The sequence below is a fragment of the Mus caroli genome, unplaced genomic scaffold (genome assembly GCF_978045245.1).
Source record: "Mus caroli unplaced genomic scaffold, Mus_caroli_1 scaffold_8, whole genome shotgun sequence".
Classification (NCBI taxonomy): domain Eukaryota; kingdom Metazoa; phylum Chordata; class Mammalia; order Rodentia; family Muridae; genus Mus; species Mus caroli.
In genome coordinates this window covers 44,668,834-44,691,747 of record NW_028227263.1, presented here as the reverse complement: position 1 = coordinate 44,691,747, position 22,914 = coordinate 44,668,834, and the positions used below count along the sequence as shown (strand labels likewise).

Below are 22,914 nucleotides of genomic sequence, written 5' to 3'. Positions count from 1 at the left end.
TGGACAGATGGAATCAATACTCATGAACCTAGAGAGGCGCAGGTAGCACGGTTAGTGACACTAGCTGCCTAGAGGGACAGCCTGCCGTGAGAGGGGTGTGATTGAATAGTGATTGGACACAACAGCTGACGATTAACCAGGTTATGTCCCTTTGAATTTAGATTGACAGACCCTTCTCATCTGGACTTAAAAACATGTCAGCTTGTGCAGACTGTAGATGAGCTGCCTGCTTTGTGTAGGACTGTACCGGCATTCATTCTGGGAATGGTCAGATCAGGCCCAGATGCAAGTTATTGCTGTGATTGTGTCAGCCAAGCGAGTAGACTCACGTCTGTCTGTACACCTAGAGACACTATGGAGTTTATTCCCCTCATAGTCTGCTGGGTAGCATTGCTATCTTTTGTTATTCTGTTAAGGAAAAGGAGGCTCTAGGTCAAGTGTCTTATCCAAAGACACCATCTGTAAATGACAGAACTGCATTTGGACTCCAGGCTTCAGTGCGTGGTAGAAAGTGCTACACTGTCTACTCAGGTTAGGTGTTTAGCTCATACTTCTCTGGGCTTCCCGAAGCCCAGACACAGGGTCAGGTACATAGTGGTGCTGCATTTGTTATTCAGAACTAGCCCCAAGGACTGAATTTAGCACAGCCCTGTTGTTTCCAAAGTTGACTTAAGGTGTTTTAATTTAATTTAATTTAATTAAGGTGTTTAATGGGTGTTTTTCTCCTGGGGCTAGCAAGAAAACTCAGCAGATAAAGGCTCTTGCCACCAAACGCAATGATTTGTGGTCCATCTTTGGGTCCCACATGATAGAGAACTGACTCCTGAAAGTTGATATCTGACCTCCATGTGCATGCTGTAACACAAACACAACTGCACACACAAACACAAATAAATAAAGGAATTTAAATTCTTAAATGATAAATTTCTAACTTAAGAAACTTCAACAACTATTAGCTAATGTCCTATGTGGGAGTTTGCCCAGCTAGGGCTGGCATACTTGCAATCTCAGTATTCAGGATGTAGAGGCAGTATTCTCAACAGTTCTAGACCAGTCTTGGCTGTATAGCAAGTCAAGAGACCCTGGCTCAAAAAATAGTGTTCTCATACTTATAGGCTGGCCTAAAATGGTTTGCAGTCCTCCTGTCTCAGCCTCCCCACTCTTGAGTTTACTGGTATGGGCCATTACTCCTACATCATTCATTGCATCCCAGGCAAGCCTTGAGTTCACTACAAAGCTGAGGATGACCTTGTACTCTGCATCCTCCGAGTGCTGGGATTAAATGTGGGCTCAGAATTATATTTATTTGGTGAGTTGTTATGAATCTTATACAGACATATAAATATTATAAGCACAACCGACCTGATGTGTACCTTCATCCTATAATAAAAACTCGTTCCCAGTTCCTAACTTTGCCTCATCTCTGCAGTCTTCCTTTAAAGAAAGATATTTCCATAATTATAACAAGTTATAAGCCATTATCGCTACTTACTTAATCATGCCCAGTTTGTCCCAGAATTTACTGACTCAGATATTGTGCCCATCGAGAGATAACAGTGTTCAAACCAGGTGGTACATGAACAGCCAGCAGCACTGTTGGTTGAAAATACTGGAGAACTAGAGAAGAACACTGGAACTGAAGGCTGGCTTTTTAACAGTTCTGATAATCCCAGGATTGTTTGACACACCTGCTACTTATGCCTTTCAAGGTATTTGAAGGTCAGCTTGGAAAAAGGAAAAATTACCTTTCACTAAGAGAAAATCTGACAAAGAATATTGATAAGGAATTCATGAAACAGGGAACAATTGACTATTAAACCTTGTTTCTTAGACATTCTACTTAGCTAGGGATCAGAGAAGTGAAAGAACTTTTTGGCTCTATGTTCTGCTCCAAAAAAGAAAGAAGAAAAAATACTTCTGAGGCAGGGAAGCACAGAGTTACTGTGTGCCTTATACTTGGCTACTGGAAATAAAACTCAGTCAAAACTCTGAAAGGCACCTTAATAATACCAAAGTCCTTTGAAATGCTTATCCTAGCCATGTTTGGTGCCAAAAGCTTGCAAAACTCAGGAAGCTGAAGCAGGAGGATTGTCACAAGTTTAAGAACAGCCAAGACAAGTCCTGTCACAGTGGGGAAAAGAAGGAGCTCGTCAGGCTTTCTCCTATAACTTTATCTCATGGTAGTTTGTCTGACTGTCATCAAAATATTAGACATTCTGTTTTACAACAAAAGATTGGTTAAAAGACAGAATCAGTGGCTGTAGTGCATGCTTTTAATCCCAGCAGTACAGAGGCGGATGCAGGAGAATCTCTGTGAGTTTAAGGCTAGCCTTGACTCCATGGCAAGTTCCAGGACACCCAGGATAAGAGAGACCCTGACTCAAAAAAACAAAACCAAAGCAAACAAATATAGAGTACTCTACAACTGTGACAAATGATGTTTCTGACCTGCATAGAAAGGAAATGTGTGTTTAAATATGCCCCAGTTACTGTGAATTATATACATGTTTACTGAAAACAAACAGCCAGATATCGTGTGTTCTATGGCATCGTCTTTCTGAAACCCTTTTTGAAGTTGAGGATTAGTGGGGCTGTTACATAATAGAAGAAAGAAGGGAAGCTAGCAGACACTGAGCATGTAACTAGGGGTGCATGAACATTATGCCCTAGGCCCATATTTGCCTGTGCTCTATAGAGTCTCTGCCAGCAGTCTTACTTCTCCTGTCCATTCTTACACAGCTTCTGAAGTGATCTCCCTAATTGCAAAGGTTTGGAACAAAATATACCAAACTCTATATAATGGTTACCCTTAGAATTTGGGTTAAGGAGGTGGGTCTAAGGCGATATCTCTGTTTTTAAAATTGTCTGAATTCATGCATTTGTGGCTGTGAGGGTGTGTAGAACAAAGCATATGTGACCAAGTTGCTTTTCCTTACATCCTACTGTCCTTCCTCTCGGTCATACCTCAGGTGAAGTGCTGACCTCTTGGACTCCTGTTGTGTTTGTCCTGTTTCTGTCTTACTCCAGCTCCTCCTGTGCCCTCCTGGTACACTTCTCCATCCTAACGCTTTGCTGTAATGCTTTTAGCCTCCTTTAGAAGCTCAATTCCTGAGTATGTTTCTAGTAATTAAATTTGTCCTTAGACAATTTTATATAAATACGTAACATATTGACCCTCTCAGCCTTCACCCCTCCCTTATCCCTATCACCACTGTCCTTACCCCCCACCCCCAATCTCTCAACTTCATATCTATTCGTATTATTTTTCTTTGCTTCCCTCTTAGCAGTGTGTAATTCTATGCCACATGGAGTCCAGTCCATAACCAGTGACTAGAGTGTAGTGGGCATTTTATAAGTAGTTGTTGAATGGTTTGTCTTCTGCCTGTGAAAACCAGACCTTATGATCTGTTTTTCTAATTGCTTCCAGTGTGGTGCAGGTCCTGCTTGCTGCTGGAGCTGACCCAAACCTTGGGGATGAGTTCAGCAGTGTCTACAAGACTGCCAATGAACAGGGAGTCCATTCTTTGGAAGGTAAGCTTGGGCTACCCCACTGCTCTGGGTGTCTCCACCTGTGGCTTCCACAAGCATTGCTCAGTGCCAACAGCCACTCTTAGGTCTCCCAGAGGACTTAGGGTACATGCTTTTCACAGTTCTCTTCACTTCGAAAGTGTTTGGGGAAAGAGCCGAAGCTTCTGGCTTAAGTGAGGCGAAGTGCATTCTACCTGGTGTCTCCTGACGCTGGGCAGCTTCTGAGGAGCGAGCAGTTGAACAGATTCAGTGAAATGGTTGAGGATTCTGCATGGATTGTGGGCTTGCTCCTTTCACTTCCTGTAGACTTACCTGTCCCAGTACTAGAACATAACGTTATCATTCCCTTAGCCATAGTTATCTAAGTACAACTGTGAATATTGCTTTTCAGTGTGTGGTCTTATCTCTGGGACTGGCTCTTTGCTGTGCTATGACCTAGGGTGAGAAACAGTTCTTTGTGTCTTGATGTTCTGAACTGTAAACACGGACTTGTTATTAGTACCACGTGGGTTGCCATGTGGTGCTGTGGCTCCTGTCTGTTGGAGAGCACCTGGCCAAATCAGTGGGCATTGTCTCTGGTGAGCAGTTCTTCAAAAACGAAACCCAGAAGAGCACAGGTTACACTGGCTGCAGACAGAGGCCTGTGAGACTGTGCTGTCCTCCTGCGCATTGTCCACTCTCATCCAGGCAGATTCTGTTTGTCTGAGATTTGGTGACAGGACAGCTTGGCTGCTTTAGAGTTGGTACTAGTAATAGCAGGACAGTAGCCCTGCTGACTGCCTTAAAAGTTAGTTCTTGTGTAGCAGAGGAGATTTAGCAGACGAGAAACTCACTTTGCTCAGCCCTCAGAATTAGTGACGAGAGACTGAGGAGGCTCTGGTGGCCCAGGGAAAAAGTTTCTCAGATCAGTGGCATGAAGAAAGTGTCCCAGAACACCAGGGCACTATGCCCACATCAAGTGTGACGTCACCCTGCCCTCAGCCACCCTTCTGAACGCTCCCTAAGTCTTGGCCTCTTCTATGGGTGTTTGAACCAGCTGCCCATATGTCTTCTCTCCTTCCCAGCCGACAGATCCATGTACAAGCCATGACTTACATCTCTGTGAATTGCCCTGAGTTGGAAGAGTGTTACTTTATACTTCTACAGAAGTGAAGTTCAGGAGCACCAAGCCTGTCCTCTATTTGCTGCCTAGAATGGACTCTGCTGAAGGGCTGTCCTCCTGTCACTCAAGCACAACTTTCTGCTTGGGTCTGTCTGCTGATTTGGTGCTCTCACCAGAAAGCAAAGAAGTAGATGTCGGGGCCTAGGGGGGATAGGGATTCTTTGAATGTCTTCTCTTCTGCTCTCAGAATCTTAGCAGCTTGCTGGCAGCCAGGTGTGCTGTGTTCTAATGCTCTGTAGGCTGATGCTCAAATTCATTCTAGATCAGTACAATAGTGGTCAATCATTTTTTTCTAGGAATAGCCAAATTGTGTACAATTTCAACTTTATGGGCCATTTGGTCTTAGGTGTGACTACTCCACTTGATGGTGCGTAAAGAGACTTCATTCACTTATTCATTTATTAATTTGGCCAGTCTCTCTGAGTTCTTTTTAATGTCATGCCAACCAACCTTCATTGCCCGTAGACAAATAGGTAGGTAGTCAGAAAAATAAAAATACTAGGAAAGCCTGCCATGAAAGAAAGACAATGTATTAACTATTTCTTTTTACTTTATATGGTCTGCAATTAATAGTAGGCTTTCTGTAGATGGGGTAGCTATTCAGAACTACATACTGATCACATTTCTATGTGCTAGCACTGTTATAGGCAGAGATACTTCGTATCATGCACTTTTAAGACCAAACGATCATAAGGCCAACATATGGCAAGACAGTTTCGATGTATTATCAACATCCACAACTGTCATCAATAGGTTCCTTCTTTCCATCTTCCATTTAAATATTTTGTCCACAGAATTAAGGATTTTTTTTCACCATTTGTGGTTAAAATTAAAAATTTATTCTCCTTCCTTATCCTAATGACCCTTGCCTACTCCTGTACATTAATGCCTTGTTTTCAGGGAACCTATAGGTACTCAATAACTATCAAAATGCTTAAGAACCTTTTTGAAAACATTCGTTCTAGGGCTGGAGATACTGCTCAGCGGTAGGGCATGTGCTAGTAGGCAAGAGGCCCTGAATTCCATCTCTAGAGCTGTTGCTATTGATGTACAATCTAGAATGTTTTTTAGGAATCATTAATATACTCTTTTGATAGCTTATAAGATCCCCACCCACTTCATTGAATACCTTTGTCTACCATAGTTTATTTTCCAAGGTATTTCTGTTTGTGTACTTTATTCTTTGTTTCTGACTAGGACTAGGGTGACGACAATTCATATCTGTCATCTCGGGCTCTTCTCTAGCTGCCAGGTTAACTGAGGATGACCCAACATATTTTAGACCACGTCGTCAGGTTCTGATATCCAGGAATCCTTAGCATTTTATTTTTTCCATTTAAAGACACTTTGTCTTTCCTTCTTTCTGTTAATACTCATTGCCTGCCTGCTGTAAGTGGGGCGCTGTGCCCAGCTCTGGGTCACCTCGGTCGTGACAGAGATAGAAGTGTAAGATGCCAGAGGTTTGCTTTTCTCTTGACTGACTCAGCATGTGTGTGTGCGTGCGTGCATGCGTGCGTGTGTGTGCGTGCATGTGTGTGTGTGTGTGTGTGTACATGCACGTGCATGTGAACTCTTGTAGTTTGTGTCTGGAAGATATGTGAGGAAGAACTTAGAACAGTGAATCTTAATATCACAAAAAAGCCACAGGCCCAAGGCAGCTGGACAGCCCTTTGCCTTCAGCAGTCAGTACCAAAGTTCACTACATTTTATAATTGTTATTTCTGTGGGTCTCGACCTATTCTTGATACTAAGGAAGATGGTAGATTATAATTTGTGACCTTGGCCAGATTTCCCTAACCCCAGTAGTATACCCTTTGTCTGCCTGTCAGTATTGCTGTTGCTCAAGATCTAAAATAATGTGATGTGTGAATTGCAAAGTTCTCTGCAGTTACAATTGCTTATTAGTTCTATTTATTTATAATTCAGCTTGCTTTTACAGCATCTTGGGCACTCGGCCAGATGCTGGGAATATCTAAATGAATACACATGGTCTGGCCCCTCAGTAGTTCTCCCAGCCAAGTAAGAAATGGATCTCAGCAAGGAGCCCACTACAGAGTGGTAGCTAGTTGTATAAGAATACAAGCAGCACAGAATGAGGTACTGATGGTCTTTTTCTAAGAACAGGCAGTTTCTTGGACTTGTCACTGGGTGAATGAATGACTTTGAATTGGGTCTTAAGGGTGAGTTGGAGATTGCTACATTGGCTGAGAACCCTCCTCCTAAAAAAGAGGAGACACTTCATGTCTACACTGCTTGCCCAGAACATACCCAGCCTGAAGAGGGAAGAATGGTCTTTGCTCTTCTTTCTGAGGCTCTGTCATTGGTCAGCCACGCATAGAAAAGCCTTTCTTTGCCTTCTATGCCAGCATGGCTCCTTGAGGAAGACTGCTTAGGCAGGTACATTGCAAACTTGTGCCCTGATGCCAACGCTGATGTTTGTGGGTGAGGACTGGCTTGCTGTGCGACTGCTCAGGAGTACTTGGTATGGAAATTTCCTTGGCTTAACTGTTGTTGCCATTCTTGGCAGCCCTCAGAGTGGTGTCTTTAGAGTCATAACGATGTCCTGGAAAACCTAAGAGATAACTGCTAGGCAGCCATGGTTCATCTAAGTCCTGTCACTGATTGACTAATCTTGATCAGTGACATAACGTCTTTGACTTTCAGACTTCTGTAATACAAGGATAACAGTACCCATCGTTATAGGACTGTTAGAGTGATGAGCAATAACCATATGTATCTAAAAGTCAGCGGCATTTCATGAAGTTTCTCCATGTAGATAGGTTTGGACTCAGTGTAAGTCAGGGCACATGATTAGAAGGTAGTGAACAATATATCAAGGGCCATTAGCAGGCTTGATGTCTGCCCATCAAGGCTTTCTTGAGGAAGATTCTTGCCACGGGTCACTGGATTTTATGGGCTGAAGGTCTCTGTAATTGTATGATTTCTATGGCTCTGAATACTCATCTCCACACAGAACAAATAATAAGCTCAAAGGAAGAGAGAATTGAGCCTAGGCTTCAGGGGTAAGAGGAGGGGGAAGCAAATATATTCAAAGGAGGGGATACAGATAGGACAGATATGACAGGTGGGATTATAGCCACCTCTGCCAGCTATTTTCCTGTCTTGACCACATTCCCTTCATAGCCTCAGCCCACCAGCTCATTCCAGGAGACTTCCACTTGTGGCTGGACGGTGGGTGGTGGGCTCCAATCCTCAGGTGGAGAAGACATTAAATTAGTGATAACAGTAAACAAGTCGCCCAGCTGTGGATGCCGCAGGCTGCTTATAAGTAACGATTATAAACATTCACTGTCTGGTGCTGTCAGAAATGCATGCGAGCACTTCGAGTGCCTCTCATATGTACAATTAAAACAATAAAACATGGTAGAAACATGGCCAGAGCAGGCTATATGTCAGGTTCTCTTCTCAGCTCTGAGTGGCAGCTGAATAAAGATGAGACCTGAAGAACTGGGCTGGCATGGGGCTCTTCTGGGGTAAAGGTTTGTTAGACTGGACCTGCCAGAGCCAAGCCCTCCTACCCATGCACCCCTTTCCACAGGGGCATCAGGTCCTGGCCTGCTCCAGCTGACCTCCCCATCTCTTGCCTTCAGATGGGAGACAAGACTGTGCAAGCTGGCGAATGACAAACCAGTGGACAAGTGCCCTGGAGTTCAGGAGGTGGCTAGGAGTCCCAGTTGGCGGTAATGGAACTGCTCTCTATACTATAATAGTTATTCCCACCCCTAGGCCAAGCCAGGTGCGGTCTCACCAATTCTATCCCAAATAAGCTAACCACTCAGTGTATAAGTTAAGCTCAAGCCTCCCCTGGCACAATAGAGAATGCATGACCCCAGAGAATCCAGACTAACAGGAATACAGAGGCTCCCAGGAAAGAGTTCGAGTCTTACCCCTCAAGACCCAACCCACACGTGTGCCAGCCCCTCCCCCCAGACCCTGATGGGTTTGTTGACCATTCAGTAGCTTTTACACCTGGAGCAGTCCCCTAGACTTCTCAGATGTTCTCTCTCTCAATTTGTAAAGTAAAAGTGATTAAGAGAGCTAGAAGTAATATATTTATCCCTCTCCTATGCCTGTGATGTAGGAGGAATTCCATTAATGAAAACCTCTTTGTGCCTCATCATGATCATTAGTCTCATTATGTCTGTAGGAAACCACAGGTTCTTTGAGACCAGAAACTGCAGGGTCTCAGAGAGCCAAATATTAATTTGAGTCTAAGAAATGGGTTGCCCGCTACTTAATGTGATCTCAGGCAATTCATTCGTTTCTGTGCTGGTTTTCTCATCTATAGAGACGATTTCTCACACAACAGATTTGTTATAAGAATCACTTGATCTCTGGTATGGTGTTGCACACCTATAATCCCAGCCCTCAGGAGGCTGAGGCAGGAAGATTGAAAGCTAGCCTGGGCTACATTATGAGCTCCTTTGCTCTCAACCCCCAGGGGAAGGGGTCAGTTGACATACTTATGAAAACACTTGAGAAAATACAAGATATCATATCATGAAGTATAATGTGCTAAGAATGGCAGCTAATAATAATCAAGATTAAGACCAAGACCATTAGACAAGGGTCCACTCACAAGTACAGATCACATCAAAATTCAATTTTAAAAAATTGGCCTGAAGTAGTCAAGGAAAACATTAGTCTCCTTCTCACTGTCTAGGAAGATTTGAGGCAGCTCCCAGAGGACAGACAGATGAGTGTGGATAGATGTACGTGCAGCAGGGAGATGCTATGTCCAAAACGCTTAGAGGTGGGAAATGCTGAAGTCCTGTTTCAGAGATGGAGAGATGGGTCATCAGTTAAGAGTACTGACTGATCCTGAGTTCAGTTCCCAACAACCACATGGTGGCTCACAACCATCTGTAGTGGGATCTAATAGCCTCTTCTGTTGTGTCTGAAGACAGCTACAGCATACTCATAAATAAATAAAAATTTTTTTAAAGAAAGAAGTCCTGTTTCGGGCTGGTGAATGAACATGTTAGGGTCTACCTACCATCCATGCAGCAAATCTTCTTTAAGTAAGCACTGAGCCATAGCAACACAGCATTAACAGACTGGGGTAGATCAAGACACCAGGATTTCATTATCAAAACACAGACACCTCCAAAGTCCTTGAAGAGAGTGGGCTGTAGGAAATGACCACTTGAAGGGTAGAGAAGAGGAGCGTATTCTCTAATGAGGCCACACCATGTGAACTGCAAGTGACATTTATTGATCTGGTGTTCAACATGTGCTTACTAAAGGAAACCAAGGCAAAAAAAAAAAAAAAAAAAAAAAAGAAAACAAAAAACAAAAACCACTGATGTCCAAGACTTTGAGAGATGGAGGAGCATCTGCTGCTCCTTCAAAGAACTGGAATTTGGTTCCCAGCACTCATATCCGGTGGATCTTGTAACTCTAGCTCTAGAGGATACACACACACACACACAGAGAATCTTTGGGTTTTTTTAAGTAGTGATGTCCAATGCCAACAAAACTGTTTTCTTGCCTTGTATAGAGCTCTGCCAGGCTGCATGTGCCTCTCGCTGAGTGTGCCAAGACCTTAGGTTTCTCCAGAGGCTTGGGAAACAAGCAGGCTAAAAGCTCTTAGGCAAGTTGTGTTATTAATGCCCTGACTCTTCATCATCCTTGTCCAGGTCCACTCAAGAGTCTCCTTGCCCCTCCAGGGCCAGGAGTTGTGTATGCCATTTCTCATCACCGCCATAGTGTCAGCAGGGTGGGCAGAAGTCTGCCACACTGGCATTTTGGCCAACTTCAAGATGAAATATATTAGTCAGTTAGGTTAATTGTTTCCTTACTTTTAGCCCTCCAAATATATATATATATATATATATCTTTCTCTCCTAGGAAAGAGAGAGAGAGAGTAGTTGGCATGTTTTATTAAAATGAATAAATTTGATGCATTTATAAAAATAAGAAAAAAGTATGATGGGGTGGCAAAGAGCTAGTCTTGTGATTTTTAACTGATTTACATATTTTGTGTATAAATATTTTTTCATCAAAAGTTCCAAATCAGGGTTGGGTCCCACACACCACACAAAATATATTAGAGACATTTATATGGATAGCAGGAAGGGAGACAGAGGGTTGAAATTTTCCAGGCACCCAGTGATTGATGGGGGCTGAGGCTCCCCCTGACGCTTTATTGAGTTTCCGATGATTATCTCTCGCTGAGACATTTTTTACAGATGACGGTCGAGCTGTCACAATGGACCATGGGGGAAAAAAACCAACAATAATAACACTTTAATCTTTTTACTGCACTGCTCCCTAGTATCCCAGATTCATCTTCCCTGACGCACGCAGTTCATTATTCTGCCCCTCCCTGGATGGGAAATAAAGGGAAATAAATATATATGTAGACACGCTTACCCACATGCATACACACAGCACAGAGTGTATAAAAGAGACCACCTCAGAACCAGAGCGGGCAGAATTTATTGTTCTTTTTGCAAGTGTTGAGGTTTATTAGTAGAGATGCTTGGTTGGCTTGGAATTGGCTATTAATTACAGCGTTTTGTATTTGTTTTTTATTGCGAGTTTTTAACATCTTGAAGAAAAGGCAGAAGAGAGGCAAGCAGGTGCAGAGACAGGGATCACTGAGGGACCAAGTTGGCCCAGCCAGGTTGCATAGCTGCTGAGAAGCAGGCTTCTTGCTTCTGCTGCCAGCTTGTCTCTACACTTTGGTTAAGATGGGAGAGGGTGAGCAGTGGATGATTATAGAGCAAAGCAAAGGGGTCCAGAGACACTGAGCACCATGCTACTGTAAGAGTCAGGAAAGGCAAGAAATAGAGAAACTGAAGCAGTGCTGAGGTTTGTTACAGACTCTCTGGGGTTTGCCCCCATTTTGCATTTGATGATGGGGGCGGGGGGTGACTTGGATCTGAAAAGCCTCACCTGGTTCTCTAGTAAGGGATTCCTGGACCCAAGAGGACGCCACCCAGAATCAACAAGCAGACTTCAAGTTCCCTGCCAGCCTGTGCTCTCTCCTTCCTTTTCACTGGGTTAGAAGAGATGAGAGGTGCTTCCTGTCAGAAGACTGCTGGCCCAGTCTTCCCTTTCATCTGTCACACATTTGCTGACCCTGTATGTGCCAGCCTTTTTGTTATACTGGGGTGGGGGTGGGGATAGGGCCAAGAAAGACCCTGTTGTTAAGGAGAAAGTTTCAAGTCCATTAACTGAGAGCATGGTACCTGTGATACCATTTTTTAACTAAAGCCTGGACCTGAAGTCAGCCTCAACTATCATGGGCTCCTACATTCTGCAAAGGATAAAGCTGATAAACAGTAGCCATACTTCAAGAACCCAGTTTCTTCTTGGCAAGGCAAGTGTAACATCTTACTAAAGAAGGATTTTTTGAGTGCTTGCCACATTCAAGAATATATGCATAAAACAGTCTAAGTCCATGCAGGAGAAAATGTCAACTAAGGTAGTGTGAACTAGGCATGACTAGAATGCACAGAGCAAGGGCAATCGTGACCTTAGGCTGCTTGAGTCATAAAGTGTGAGTCCACTGTAAGTAAATAAGGGGCCAAAAGGAAGTCATAATCACACAGAAAAGGAGACAAGTGTCTGAGCTGAACAGACAGCCATTGACTGATGGTGCCACTTTAAACCATCTGCCTGAGCTGAGACTCTGTTTCTTCACATATTAAATGGCAGCCTAGTACACTCTTGTGAGGAAAATAGTTGATCAAGTGCCTGGCCTGATGCCACACGTAGTGAGAGTTCAATATGCTGGGTGTGGTGGCACACACCTTTAATCCGAACACTCTGGGAGGCAGAGGCGGGTCACTGTGAGTTGGAGAACAGTCAGGGCTACACAGAGAAACTCTTGGGAGTGTGGGGACAATTCATAAATATAAACCATTATTTTCTTACCACAGTACTTGTGACTCTACACTGAACATGAAATAAGCTTCTGTCATTTCCCATTATTAATGTTAGAGATGGTTCCAACCAAACAACATGACATCAGAAGAACTCAGATGCCAGGCAGTGGTGGCACAAGCCTTTAATCCCAGCTCTAGGGAGGCAGAAGCAGGTGGAGTTCTGAGTTCGAGGCCAGCCTGGTCTACAGAGTGAGTTCCAGGACAGCCAGAGTTATACAGAGAAACCCTGTCTCAAAAAACAAACAAACAAAAATAAACAAACAAAAAAACCCACCACCACCAACAACAAAAAGGAACTCAGATAATGTCAGATAATATGCACTTCTTACAGACATTTTGCTTTGTTTTTGAGATAGGAACTCAGACTGGCCTTGAGCTTGTTTCTTATGTGTCCTGGGCTGGCCTTGAACTCTCCAAGACTCTTGTTTCTTCAAAATGCTGAAATTATTGGCATGTGCCACTAAACCTTATAACCACTTTACCACTTTTTTTTTTGGCTTATACTTTTAGGTCTATCATCTTTATTTTACTTAGCTCACATATGGTAAAATTCACCATGTAAAATATATAACTTACTGATTTATAATATATAGTTCTACAATCATCACCCCAACCTATTTTTAGAACATTTTCATCACATCATAGAAAGTCTCATGTATATTACCAGCTATCCTTCATTTGCCCTCAAGTTCCCGGCAACTAACAGTCTACCTCCTCTCTACAGATTGTCTACAATGGCCATTCTATGTACCTGGGACCATACACTGTATCATCATCTTTGACTGACTGACTTAGCGTTATGTTTCATACACACTGTGGCAAATAGCATTACTTCATTCCTTTCTATGGCTGAATAATATGCTGTTGTAAATGTTTATTCATCAGATTATAGATGTTATGTTGTTTCTACCTTTGATTTTTATGAATACATTGCTATAAGTATCTGTGTACTTTTAAAATTATTTATTTATTATTTGAGCTAGGGTCTCATGCTGTAGGCCTGGCAGGCCTCGAAATTACTACATAGACCAGACTGGCCTTGAACTCAGATATAGACCTGCCTCTGCTCCTGAGTGCTATGTACCACCTGGGGTACAGAGTGACACCCTCAATCTCGGTCATATTTACTTATTTTGTATTATAGTAAGATTTTAGGCTTAAAATTAATTGTAAGTATTGGTAGTTCAGTACCATAACATTAACTATTCGGTATTCCTCATATTACTATCTGTCACACATGTTTTACATAGAACTTAGTATGTGACAGAGCTAAGATGGCAGACTCTGACATCTTCACCTTAAATATTTCTCAGCATGGGAAGCAGGCTGTTTGTTTGTTTGTTTGTTTGTTTGTTTGTTTGTTTGTTTGTGGCAGTAAGTAGCCAGAGCTACATGAAGGCCGTGGAGATTCTTTTTAACTGCTGCTGTGTTCCTGGCCCTGGCTGTGGCCCCCTTAGGCTAACTTAGATTCACAGGTGAGTGGGGCATAAACTAACTTAGATTCACAGGTGAGGGGGCATAAACTAACTTACATTCACAGGTGAGTGGGGCAGAGGTGAGCAGAGTAGTGGCAGTCACTCCCACTGTGGGCACAGGGGTGTGGGACCTCCCACAAGGACAGGAAAAGCTTCTCTGGAAGAAGAGCCTGCCACCCCTGTGCTGGAGACAATCGGGAAGATGTCTTTGTTGAAAAGGAGATGGTTCACTGGATAACGGCCAGCTGGCCCAAAATCCTGGGCCTCAGGAGACCGCCTTGGTGGCCTGCGGGTGAGATTACAGGCTTGATACCTCCCTTGCATGAGTTTACTTACTCAGGCAGAGAGAAGGCTGCGGCCACACTGTTCCTTTTCTTCTCCCCGTTCTACCTCCGTCCATCTCTTATGGCTTGAGAAGAGTATGGGGTCTCAGAACTGGGCCTTTTCAGCACTTAGCAGTGAGGCTGTGCCTTAGTCACTCCTGTTATTATGAAGAAACATCATAACCAAGGCAGCTTGGTTACAATTCCAGGGGTTGAGTCTATAGCAAGAAGCATGAGAGCAGACAGACAGCCTTGGCATTGGAGCAGTAGCTGAGAGCTCACAGCTTACTATAAGTTAGAGGTAGAGGTAAAGAAACTGGACCAGGTATGGGCTTTTGAAACCTCAAAGTCCATGCCCAGTGACACCCCTTCTCCAAAAAGGCCTCACCTCCTAGTCCTTCCCAAAATTGTTCTACCATCTTCATTTTGACTACAGGTTTGACGTGCTTCCACCCAGGCTAGCTTGTTAGGGTGCTTGGGACCCAGCTTTCAAATATGAGCTGTGACCTGTGTTAGTGGTATAGTGATGAGCATAGCTGCCTTCCAAATATGAGCCCGTGGGGACCACAGGCTGCTAACACTGGGCACTGTGTGTCATGCCAAGCACAGAATAGACACTAAATGTCACCCTTCTGAACAGAGTTCCCCAATGAAATGAGAGCATAAACTTATAGCTCCCAGTGCAGTTCTGAAATGAAAATCCTTGTGACTCTGGAGAGCACCAGCATTGTGGGGCCTACCCAGACACTGCTGGTTCCATGCTCCATGGAACAGGTGGTAGTTACCTCATACCTGCCATGCCCTTTGTGAGGCAAGGCCTTTGTGAGAGACTAGGTTAAAAGGAGAACGGCTGACACTGAGACGAGGTGTGTATGAAATGTTGTAATACCACACCCGTTCACCAAGAGGGTTCTGTTCTTTCCAGTACAGACAGAGATGTTTGGCACAGAGAGGTCAAGCAGACGGTGTGAACCTGCACAGTACATTTAGGATTCAAACACAAGTGACCTGGCTCCACAGCTTTCTCAGTTGCTAGCCATTCTCTGTTGCCTTCACTAAAGATTTGTTTGTAGATGTTATTGTTTTCTACAAACAGAAATATCTGGACTTTAATTATATGAGATGTTGAATATATCTATACAAAATGCTTGGCACCAAAAGGATCTCAGATTTAGAAGTTTGTTTAGAATTTGAAATGTTCGTGTATAGGTTTTATTGGTTGAACATCTCTAATCCAAAAATATGAACTCTAAATGCTCCAAAATTAGGAACACTTTTTGAGACAAGGTCTTCCTGTGTCACTTAGGATAGCTTCACATTTGTAATCCTCCTGCCTCTGCTCCTGTCACCAGTCCCAATCAAAATCAGAAAGATGCCAACATTGAAAAATATTTTTTGGGGGAAAAAAGAGTTTTACATTTTTTAGTATTTTAGATTCTTGGTATCCATAAAAGAGATGCCAGTTTATGTCTACTTGCTGATTTGGGCAAGCACTTGTCTATCGTTTGGGACTGGGCTGTGCTGAGTGCTCCACTCACTGTCTATGGTGAAGAAAACAGTGACCCTGCCTGGTAGGAAAGCACAGCCACAGCCACATGTGGGTACGGTGGAATATCTTTGAGAGAGGGAGGAGATGCTACCTCAGGAGCAATACCTACCTCAAATGCAGGAAGGACCATTAGACAAAGTGACTCTTTGTTAGAAGCCTAGAAAGGAACTAGCCAGCCAGGTGACAGGTAAAGGATGGGCCAGCACAACAGTTCATTCAGAAAGAAAGGTGAGGTCTCAGCAAACAGGACTCTTCATGAATAGTGCTTGTCACTGGCCTATGGTACTGGTCCTCTGCTGGTGTTTACCTGAAGTAGCCCCCCTCTCTGTTTCTTGAAATCACCTGCTTTTTGTGGTAAGACCCCTGTATGCATAACCTTGTCAGTGCACTTGTGAAAAGACAATATTGGTTTGATTCTCGAATCAGACAGTTAATTCTTAAAGTTGGAAATGGCTCTATTCATTTATTATTACATCTACCACTGTGGGCTGGTGCTCATTACACTTGTTTGTTGAATGAATGATAGACTTCCTTTGTAAAATGGATTACACCCTTCTTGCTTTCTTGAGCCAACTATCACTTTTCTTCCAGTTTATCATTACATCCAGCAGTTAATGTCCTATGTGGCAGTTCAGAGATGCCCTCAGGGCCTTTTGAGGTGCTGTGCTTGGAATCCTTTTTCAGCTTTTCATTGTCCGTTCTTTTCCCTCCCTGCCTGGCTAGTGTTTGATTGTGATCAATCTGCTTGACTCTGAATTGTCCTCCCAGCCTTATTTTCTTCTCCTAATCTTCAGTGGGCTAGAAACCTGATTCCCAGTATGAGGGGATATAACAGAGTGAGTGGCTATCATGACTGTGACTAAGGGCTCGTCACTCTGAGTTCTTAAAGGGCTTGTACAGGAGGAATATAGATATCATTACATGTACCCAGAGGCTATGCTAGTCTGGATAACCCCCCTCATATGTGCCCCAAGGCCAGGCTAATACAGGTACCCCCCTCAAATGGCCCGGGCTAATATACATAATACCCCTCATGTGTCCAGAGGCTAGGCTAATCTAGGTACTCCCCCCTCAGATGGGCCCAGGCTAATAGACATAATACCCCTCATGTGTCCAGAGGCTAGGTTATCTAGATACTCCCCTCAGATGAGCCCAGAGGCCCATCTAATTGTTGCTGCTCAGACATTTTCTTACTGTTCTTGATACCCAAGAGAAAGTCACATAGCACTCTAAGGCAAGCAGTGTGGTCTGGTCTCCAGCTCTGAGCTCCACTGTCTTCATTTTGGCTAGAGGTTTGAAATGCTTCCGCCCAGGCAAGCTTGTTAGGGTGCTGGCTACACAGCTCAGGCTGTCATACGGTATAGCTAGGTTCCACCGAATGTCTTGCAGCATTGTCTGAGAAAGAAAAGAAGGGAATACAAGGAGCTAAGGCTGGTACCACAACATGCCCACTCTGCTTCTTTCTCTGTGCTTGATTCTTTTATTGGCACAAAGAGCAAGAACTCGCTGGTGCTGAGGTGAGTCTGACTACTAGACTCCAGCAGTCCAACTACCTCAGCCTCCCACGCTTCTTACACAACCACTTAACTAGCCAAGTAAGCTGAGCTTTCATATTCTCTTCTTTAAAAATGGGACTGAATTACGACTACTGAGTGGCCTTCTGGCTTTTAGAACTTTATTTATATAGTGTCTTTAGTATTATAGGAGGGAGCATGCTATTAGTTCATTCCGAAAGCTCTTAGAAGAAACCACTTAGGAATTACCTGCCTTATGCTTCTATCTAGGCAAGGTCCCACCTTGCATTGTCCACAGGGGACAGGAAAGGTGTGACACAGGGAGGTAGGACTTAGGTCCTAGATTCTCCCCCCAACAAACTGAGCTCAAAAGTGAACATTAGAGAAAATTGGTTTCTGGGTTAATTTCCAGCATGAGGGAAACAGAAACCTCGTCACAAAAGCAGACTAGCATCTGCTCTGTGGGGCCTTCCCTCTCAGGGGACGCCTCAGAGGGTGGAACCTTCTAGGTTATTAGCTGGTCTGAAAGTGTCCGGGCAACAGCATAAGCCACGGCCAGTCTGGTAAGCAGATGTATGTCTGTCCACCAATCCAGAGGGCTTGAAAAGTGCTAACAGTCGCAGGTTTGCTTGCTTGCTTGTTTTTAATGAGCTGGAGAGAGAAGAGAGGAGTGTGAGTAGGAGGGCTGAAGTGAGCCGAGGGTTTGCAGGGTTTGTCTGTCTTTACCTTTCAGAAAATGTTTTTAAGAGTGAAAAAATCAGATGACATTGGGCAGTGGTGGTACACGCCTTTAGTCCAGCACTTGGGGGGAGAGAGGCGGGCAGAGCAAGTTCAAGGATAGCTGAAGCTATGCAAAAACCCTGTCTAGGGGGAACAAAAATCAGATTGCAGGAGCGGGGGAGTTCAGTGGTAGAACTCTTGTCTGTCATGTACAAAGATGTGTTCAACAACAGGTTCAATACTCAGTGCCACCAAAAAGTCAATTACAGATACAGTAAATTCCACCTTTGTAGGGAATGCGTACACAGCCAGACTGAAAGGGTAAATGTGCCTTCTCTGGTTGCTGAGGTATGGGCTCCTTTTTCTTCTTTGTACTCTTCTGTAGTTTTAATTTTTGTTTGATTTTGTAAATCAGATTTTAAGCTTTAAGTCATTTACCAAATTGTAAACAGCAGAGGTTTGTGGCTTCTGCACAGACAGCCTCTGACCCCACCCCACTCCCCTGGTCCTCTGCCCACCTCCACCTTCTTCCCCAGACTCCTCATTCTTTGAGTTACCCAGTGTTTCCGGAACCTGTTCTCCATGCTCAAGCTGAGCTCGCCTGTCCCCTGGCTCCGTGTTATCCTAATGCTCCCCACACTCTAAACATCTGCGTATTATCTGCTTCTTGTCAGATTAGGTCAGAGATCATACTGATTCACTTCATGTCCCCAAAATGACTCCTACATGTCAGCCAACGCTCATGAAACAAACCAGACTGTTTCACCTCCTCTTGCCCTGCCCAGATGGCCAGGCACACAGTGTAGGTGCTACTTAATATGTAGTATTTATGTAGTATATGTAGTATATTTAGAATTACATAGATAACTTAAAATGTTGAAGAGCTAAGCAGTTGAAGCAAAAGGACCATTGTGAGTTTGAGGCCAGCCTGAGGTATATAGAGAAAAACCTGACCTCAAAAACATTTTTAAAAAAATTCAAAAGACAGTAGATGAGACTGGACATAGTGGCTCACACCTGGAATGCCAGCACATGGGAGGTAGAGGCAGAAGGATCACTGCAAGTTAAAGACCAGCCATAGCTGGTCTTTTGTTCTAAAAGACCAAAGAAGCCCAACACGGTGGCACTGGCCTTTATTGCTAATACTAAGGAGACAGAGACATTTGGATCTGTGAGTTCAAGGCTAGCCTGGTCTACATGGTGAGACTCTGTCTTAGAGGGTTGGAGGCAGGCCAAAAAGAGCTAAATGTGGTGGAACACACTTTAGTCCTATCACTAAGAGGTAGAGGCAGGCCTATCTCTGCTAGTTCTGAGCCAGCCTGCTCTTCATAGTGAAGCCCTAAACTAAAGGGAGATGGGTAAGGAAAGTAGGGGTGGGGCTACCCTAAGCAAGCACAGACTGATGTGTTACTAATGGAGGGTTGGATTTTTTGTTCCTCAGTCCTAGTCACTCGAGAGGATGACTTCAACAACCGGCTAAACCACCGTGCTAGCTTCAAAGGCTGCACAGCCCTGCACTATGCTGTCCTGGCCGACGACTACAGCATCGTCAAGGAGCTGCTGGACGGAGGTGAGAGCTGTGTAGTGGCTGGCAGGAGAGGCCGCCACTCTTCTGGCACCATGTTACTCTCCTTGAGCTAAAAGAGTGATCTGTTTCCCAAGAATGAGTGTCAATGTGTGATTTGTCCTCTGGTGGTTGGTGTATGTTCTTGACCTGGGGGTGGAAGTGGGGTGAGGAGGGGGACGGGGACACTATCTACTCTGCAATAAGATGTAAAGTTTTTTTTAACATTTTAAAACAATAATTTGTCCTTGGAGGTGAGAGGCATCAGGTCTTTCCAGAGCTAGAGTTACAGAAGCAACGTGGTTGTGGGGAACTGAACTTGAGTCTTGGCAGAACAGGAAGTACCCTGAATTGCTTAGCCATTTCTTCTGCCCTAGTGTGAGAGTTTTCTTAATTGATGGCTCTTCCCAAGAGTGTTCTCTTTTTCTCCTGTGACCTCCAGAACAGGACCAGGGGAGCAAGGGAAGTCATGTCAGGCCCTGCTAACCCCGCTAACCCCTGTCACAGAGTTCTTCTCCTGGACCTTGGCCCTGCTGCAATGTCACTTATGCTTCCTCATTCCTCTGAGCTGTGGTGTCCTGTTCACATCTGGACTTGTACTCAGGTGGCTGGGACACGAGGAAGTTAAGTTTGAGGACAGCCTGGACTTCAGAGTGAATTCCAGGCCAACCTGAGCTACTTGGCTGAGATGCTATCTCCAAAAGAAAACAAAATAAAACCAACAGTAGCAAAGCGGGAGCTTCTCATCCAACTGACCTTCTGAGGTTGCACACCACAGTGACTGACTCAGTATCCCTGGTACCCGCATGGTTCTTGGCACATAGTAAATATTCTATAAATATTTGCTGAATGATAAATGTCCCCCCAGTTGTCGGCCAGGAGTGTCAGTGGCGTTACAGAGGTAATATGCACCAGACTTGGGCTGACCTGGTCCCATCCAAGTCGGGCACCTTCAGGCAGCCGTTTCCTTCTTAGTCCCCTTCCCCCCATCAGCTTCTCAGGGAGTAGAGGCAGCATGTGGGAGACCCAGATCCCTGTGACAGTAGCGGAAGAACAACTGTTTACTCGTTAGCTGCTGCTTCTTGAAGGCCAGGGACCCATTCTTGGGGCTGGGACCTGGGTCCTCCTGGGTGCAGTTCATTCTCTGTGGGATCTAAAGGAACTGGATGGTTCTTTCGAGGGCCTCTGCATCACTCACATGAGTATCTTGTCTCTCCAAGATTGGTGGCCATCCCCTTGGGTTCTGTCAAGAGCTGAGGCATCCACTCTTGGCTCAGGTGGTCCCACTTTGCTTCACAGTGACTCATGGGGACCCCTTTTTAGTAAACTATGACCATTGTGTAATGTCTACAAATTGTCTATTTTTGCCATCTAACCATTTTCTAATATCAGCCTGTGAAGTTTGTTCTGTTCTGCAGCTTTTGCCTTCTAATTATCTTCTAGCATATGTGCTGTCCTCGGGCTGGGGACACTTCCAAGGAATCCAGTCTTGTTACCTCCTGTCAGCCGTAGGCCCACGGGTTTCATAACTGGACCCTGTGGCATGGTGACTTTACCTGGGTGGCTGGTACTTTTAGAGTAAGGACTCAGAGCTCCCAGAGGCGGAGACTTCAAAAACACCCCAAGCTTCCAACTCTGTCCTTTGGAAAGCTCTCTGGCAAGACTTAGACCTAAGCATCAGAGCATGCTTCTCTCTGCCATGCCTTAAAATCAGTATGCCTAGTCATTTTCCCCTGGTTCCATATCCCTGCTTCCTCCAGCCACCAAACAGAAAGAGTTCATCTACAAGAAGCCCCACGCTTCTCTTCCAGATCGAACACCTTTACAATGAGGACGCCAGGGCCTTTATGAGATTCCCTCCACCCCAGGCCCCCAGGCCAAGGCTAGCCCTTTGAGCTGTTTCAGGGACATGCTTTCCTGTCCGGTGACTTGGAACCGATGCCCTAAGCCCCCACCTTTGCGTTTCTCCCCACCTGCCTTTTTAGTAGTCATCCATTTATACCCGTGCCCTGGTTTCCCAGCCTCGAGGGCCAAAACTATCAGCCCACTTGTTTCTCCCTTCTAGACCTGAACAAGTTGCTGTCACTCAGGGCCTGCAGGCCTGCCAACTTCTGACCCCTCTTCCCTTCTTGACCTCCCTTAGTCTACTAGTGTATGTGACCAGCCAACCGAGAGGCAGGAGCCTGCTCTCTTGTCCTAGGGGCTGTTGTCGGTAACATTTCCAAAGTCTTTGACCTCTGCTGACCTTTTCCGAAGGGTCTGCCTCCTGCCCATCAGCTTTAGCAGAGTGTTCTGGCCACCAGCTTTGCGCTAGCAACACCCAAGGCAAGCATAGGCACAAAAACCGTCTGCTCACAAACTCCACAGAGGTTTAGGTCCCTGGGTCTATGGGTGAGGGGTAGAGGGAGGAGCCGCTCATGCTCTTGCTTTGAGTTGTAAAGAGGCTCAGGCTACAGCATCATGCTGATGATGTGGACACCCTCCAGCCTGTAGGAGGCAGCATGGAGTAATAGAAAAGAGCACAGGCAGAAGCAGCTAACCAGGTTCCCTTGGACAGGTTATCCTAACTCTCAGTCTTGGTTGTTTTAGGTGTCACATGACATCTTCACAGGAATAGTAGATGTAAAACTCCCTGGTGAACACATGTTAAATGTGTTGTGACAAGTAGTTCCTTTTCTTTTCATTTTTACTGGGGTATGTTAATTGCATACAGTAGTTTTTTGTGCTTTGATCACAGTCCCCCAGTGCCCCTCTCTCCCCTGCTGTCCTTCCAGATCTGTCCCCAGTGCCCCCTTCTGCTATCCTCTATTTGATTCACACCCTCAGTCTCACTTCTCCCTTTACCACATGTATTAATGATTTATGTGCCTATGTGAGGTCTCAGGCCACGCTGAAGGACAAACATGTTTTCGTCATTAGAAGTTATCATTATGACTTAGATACGGAAATCACACTCACAGTTACAGCTGACAGCTGTAACTCCATTTCTCTTAACCTTTGTCTCTGCCTTCCACATCCACATGCTGCTTAGAGAGCTGTTGTATTTCCTCACTTCTCACCCACATGTACTCAGAGACCTCCCTCCATTGGGAAGCCTTTCCTACTTGTCCCCCTATGAACGTGTACACTGTTGGGCCAGAGCTTACCACTGACTGCTCAAGGT

General features: G+C 44.6%; 1 protein-coding gene across 2 annotated transcripts in view; it reads left to right on the top strand.

The window, feature by feature from the left end:
* Clpb (ClpB family mitochondrial disaggregase) overlaps positions 1-22,914 on the top strand; it is a 124,847-nt gene that overhangs the window by 40,351 nt on the left and 61,582 nt on the right. Inside the window, exons 4-6 of one of the 2 annotated variants that reach the window (XM_021166915.2) lie at positions 3,428-3,531; positions 8,302-8,391; positions 19,629-19,757. In XM_021166915.2, coding sequence (XP_021022574.1) covers positions 3,428-3,531; positions 8,302-8,391; positions 19,629-19,757 — 323 coding nt within the window. The remainder of the gene's footprint in view (positions 1-3,427; positions 3,532-8,301; positions 8,392-19,628; positions 19,758-22,914) is intronic. The other variant, XM_021166917.3, reaches the window with a different exon arrangement.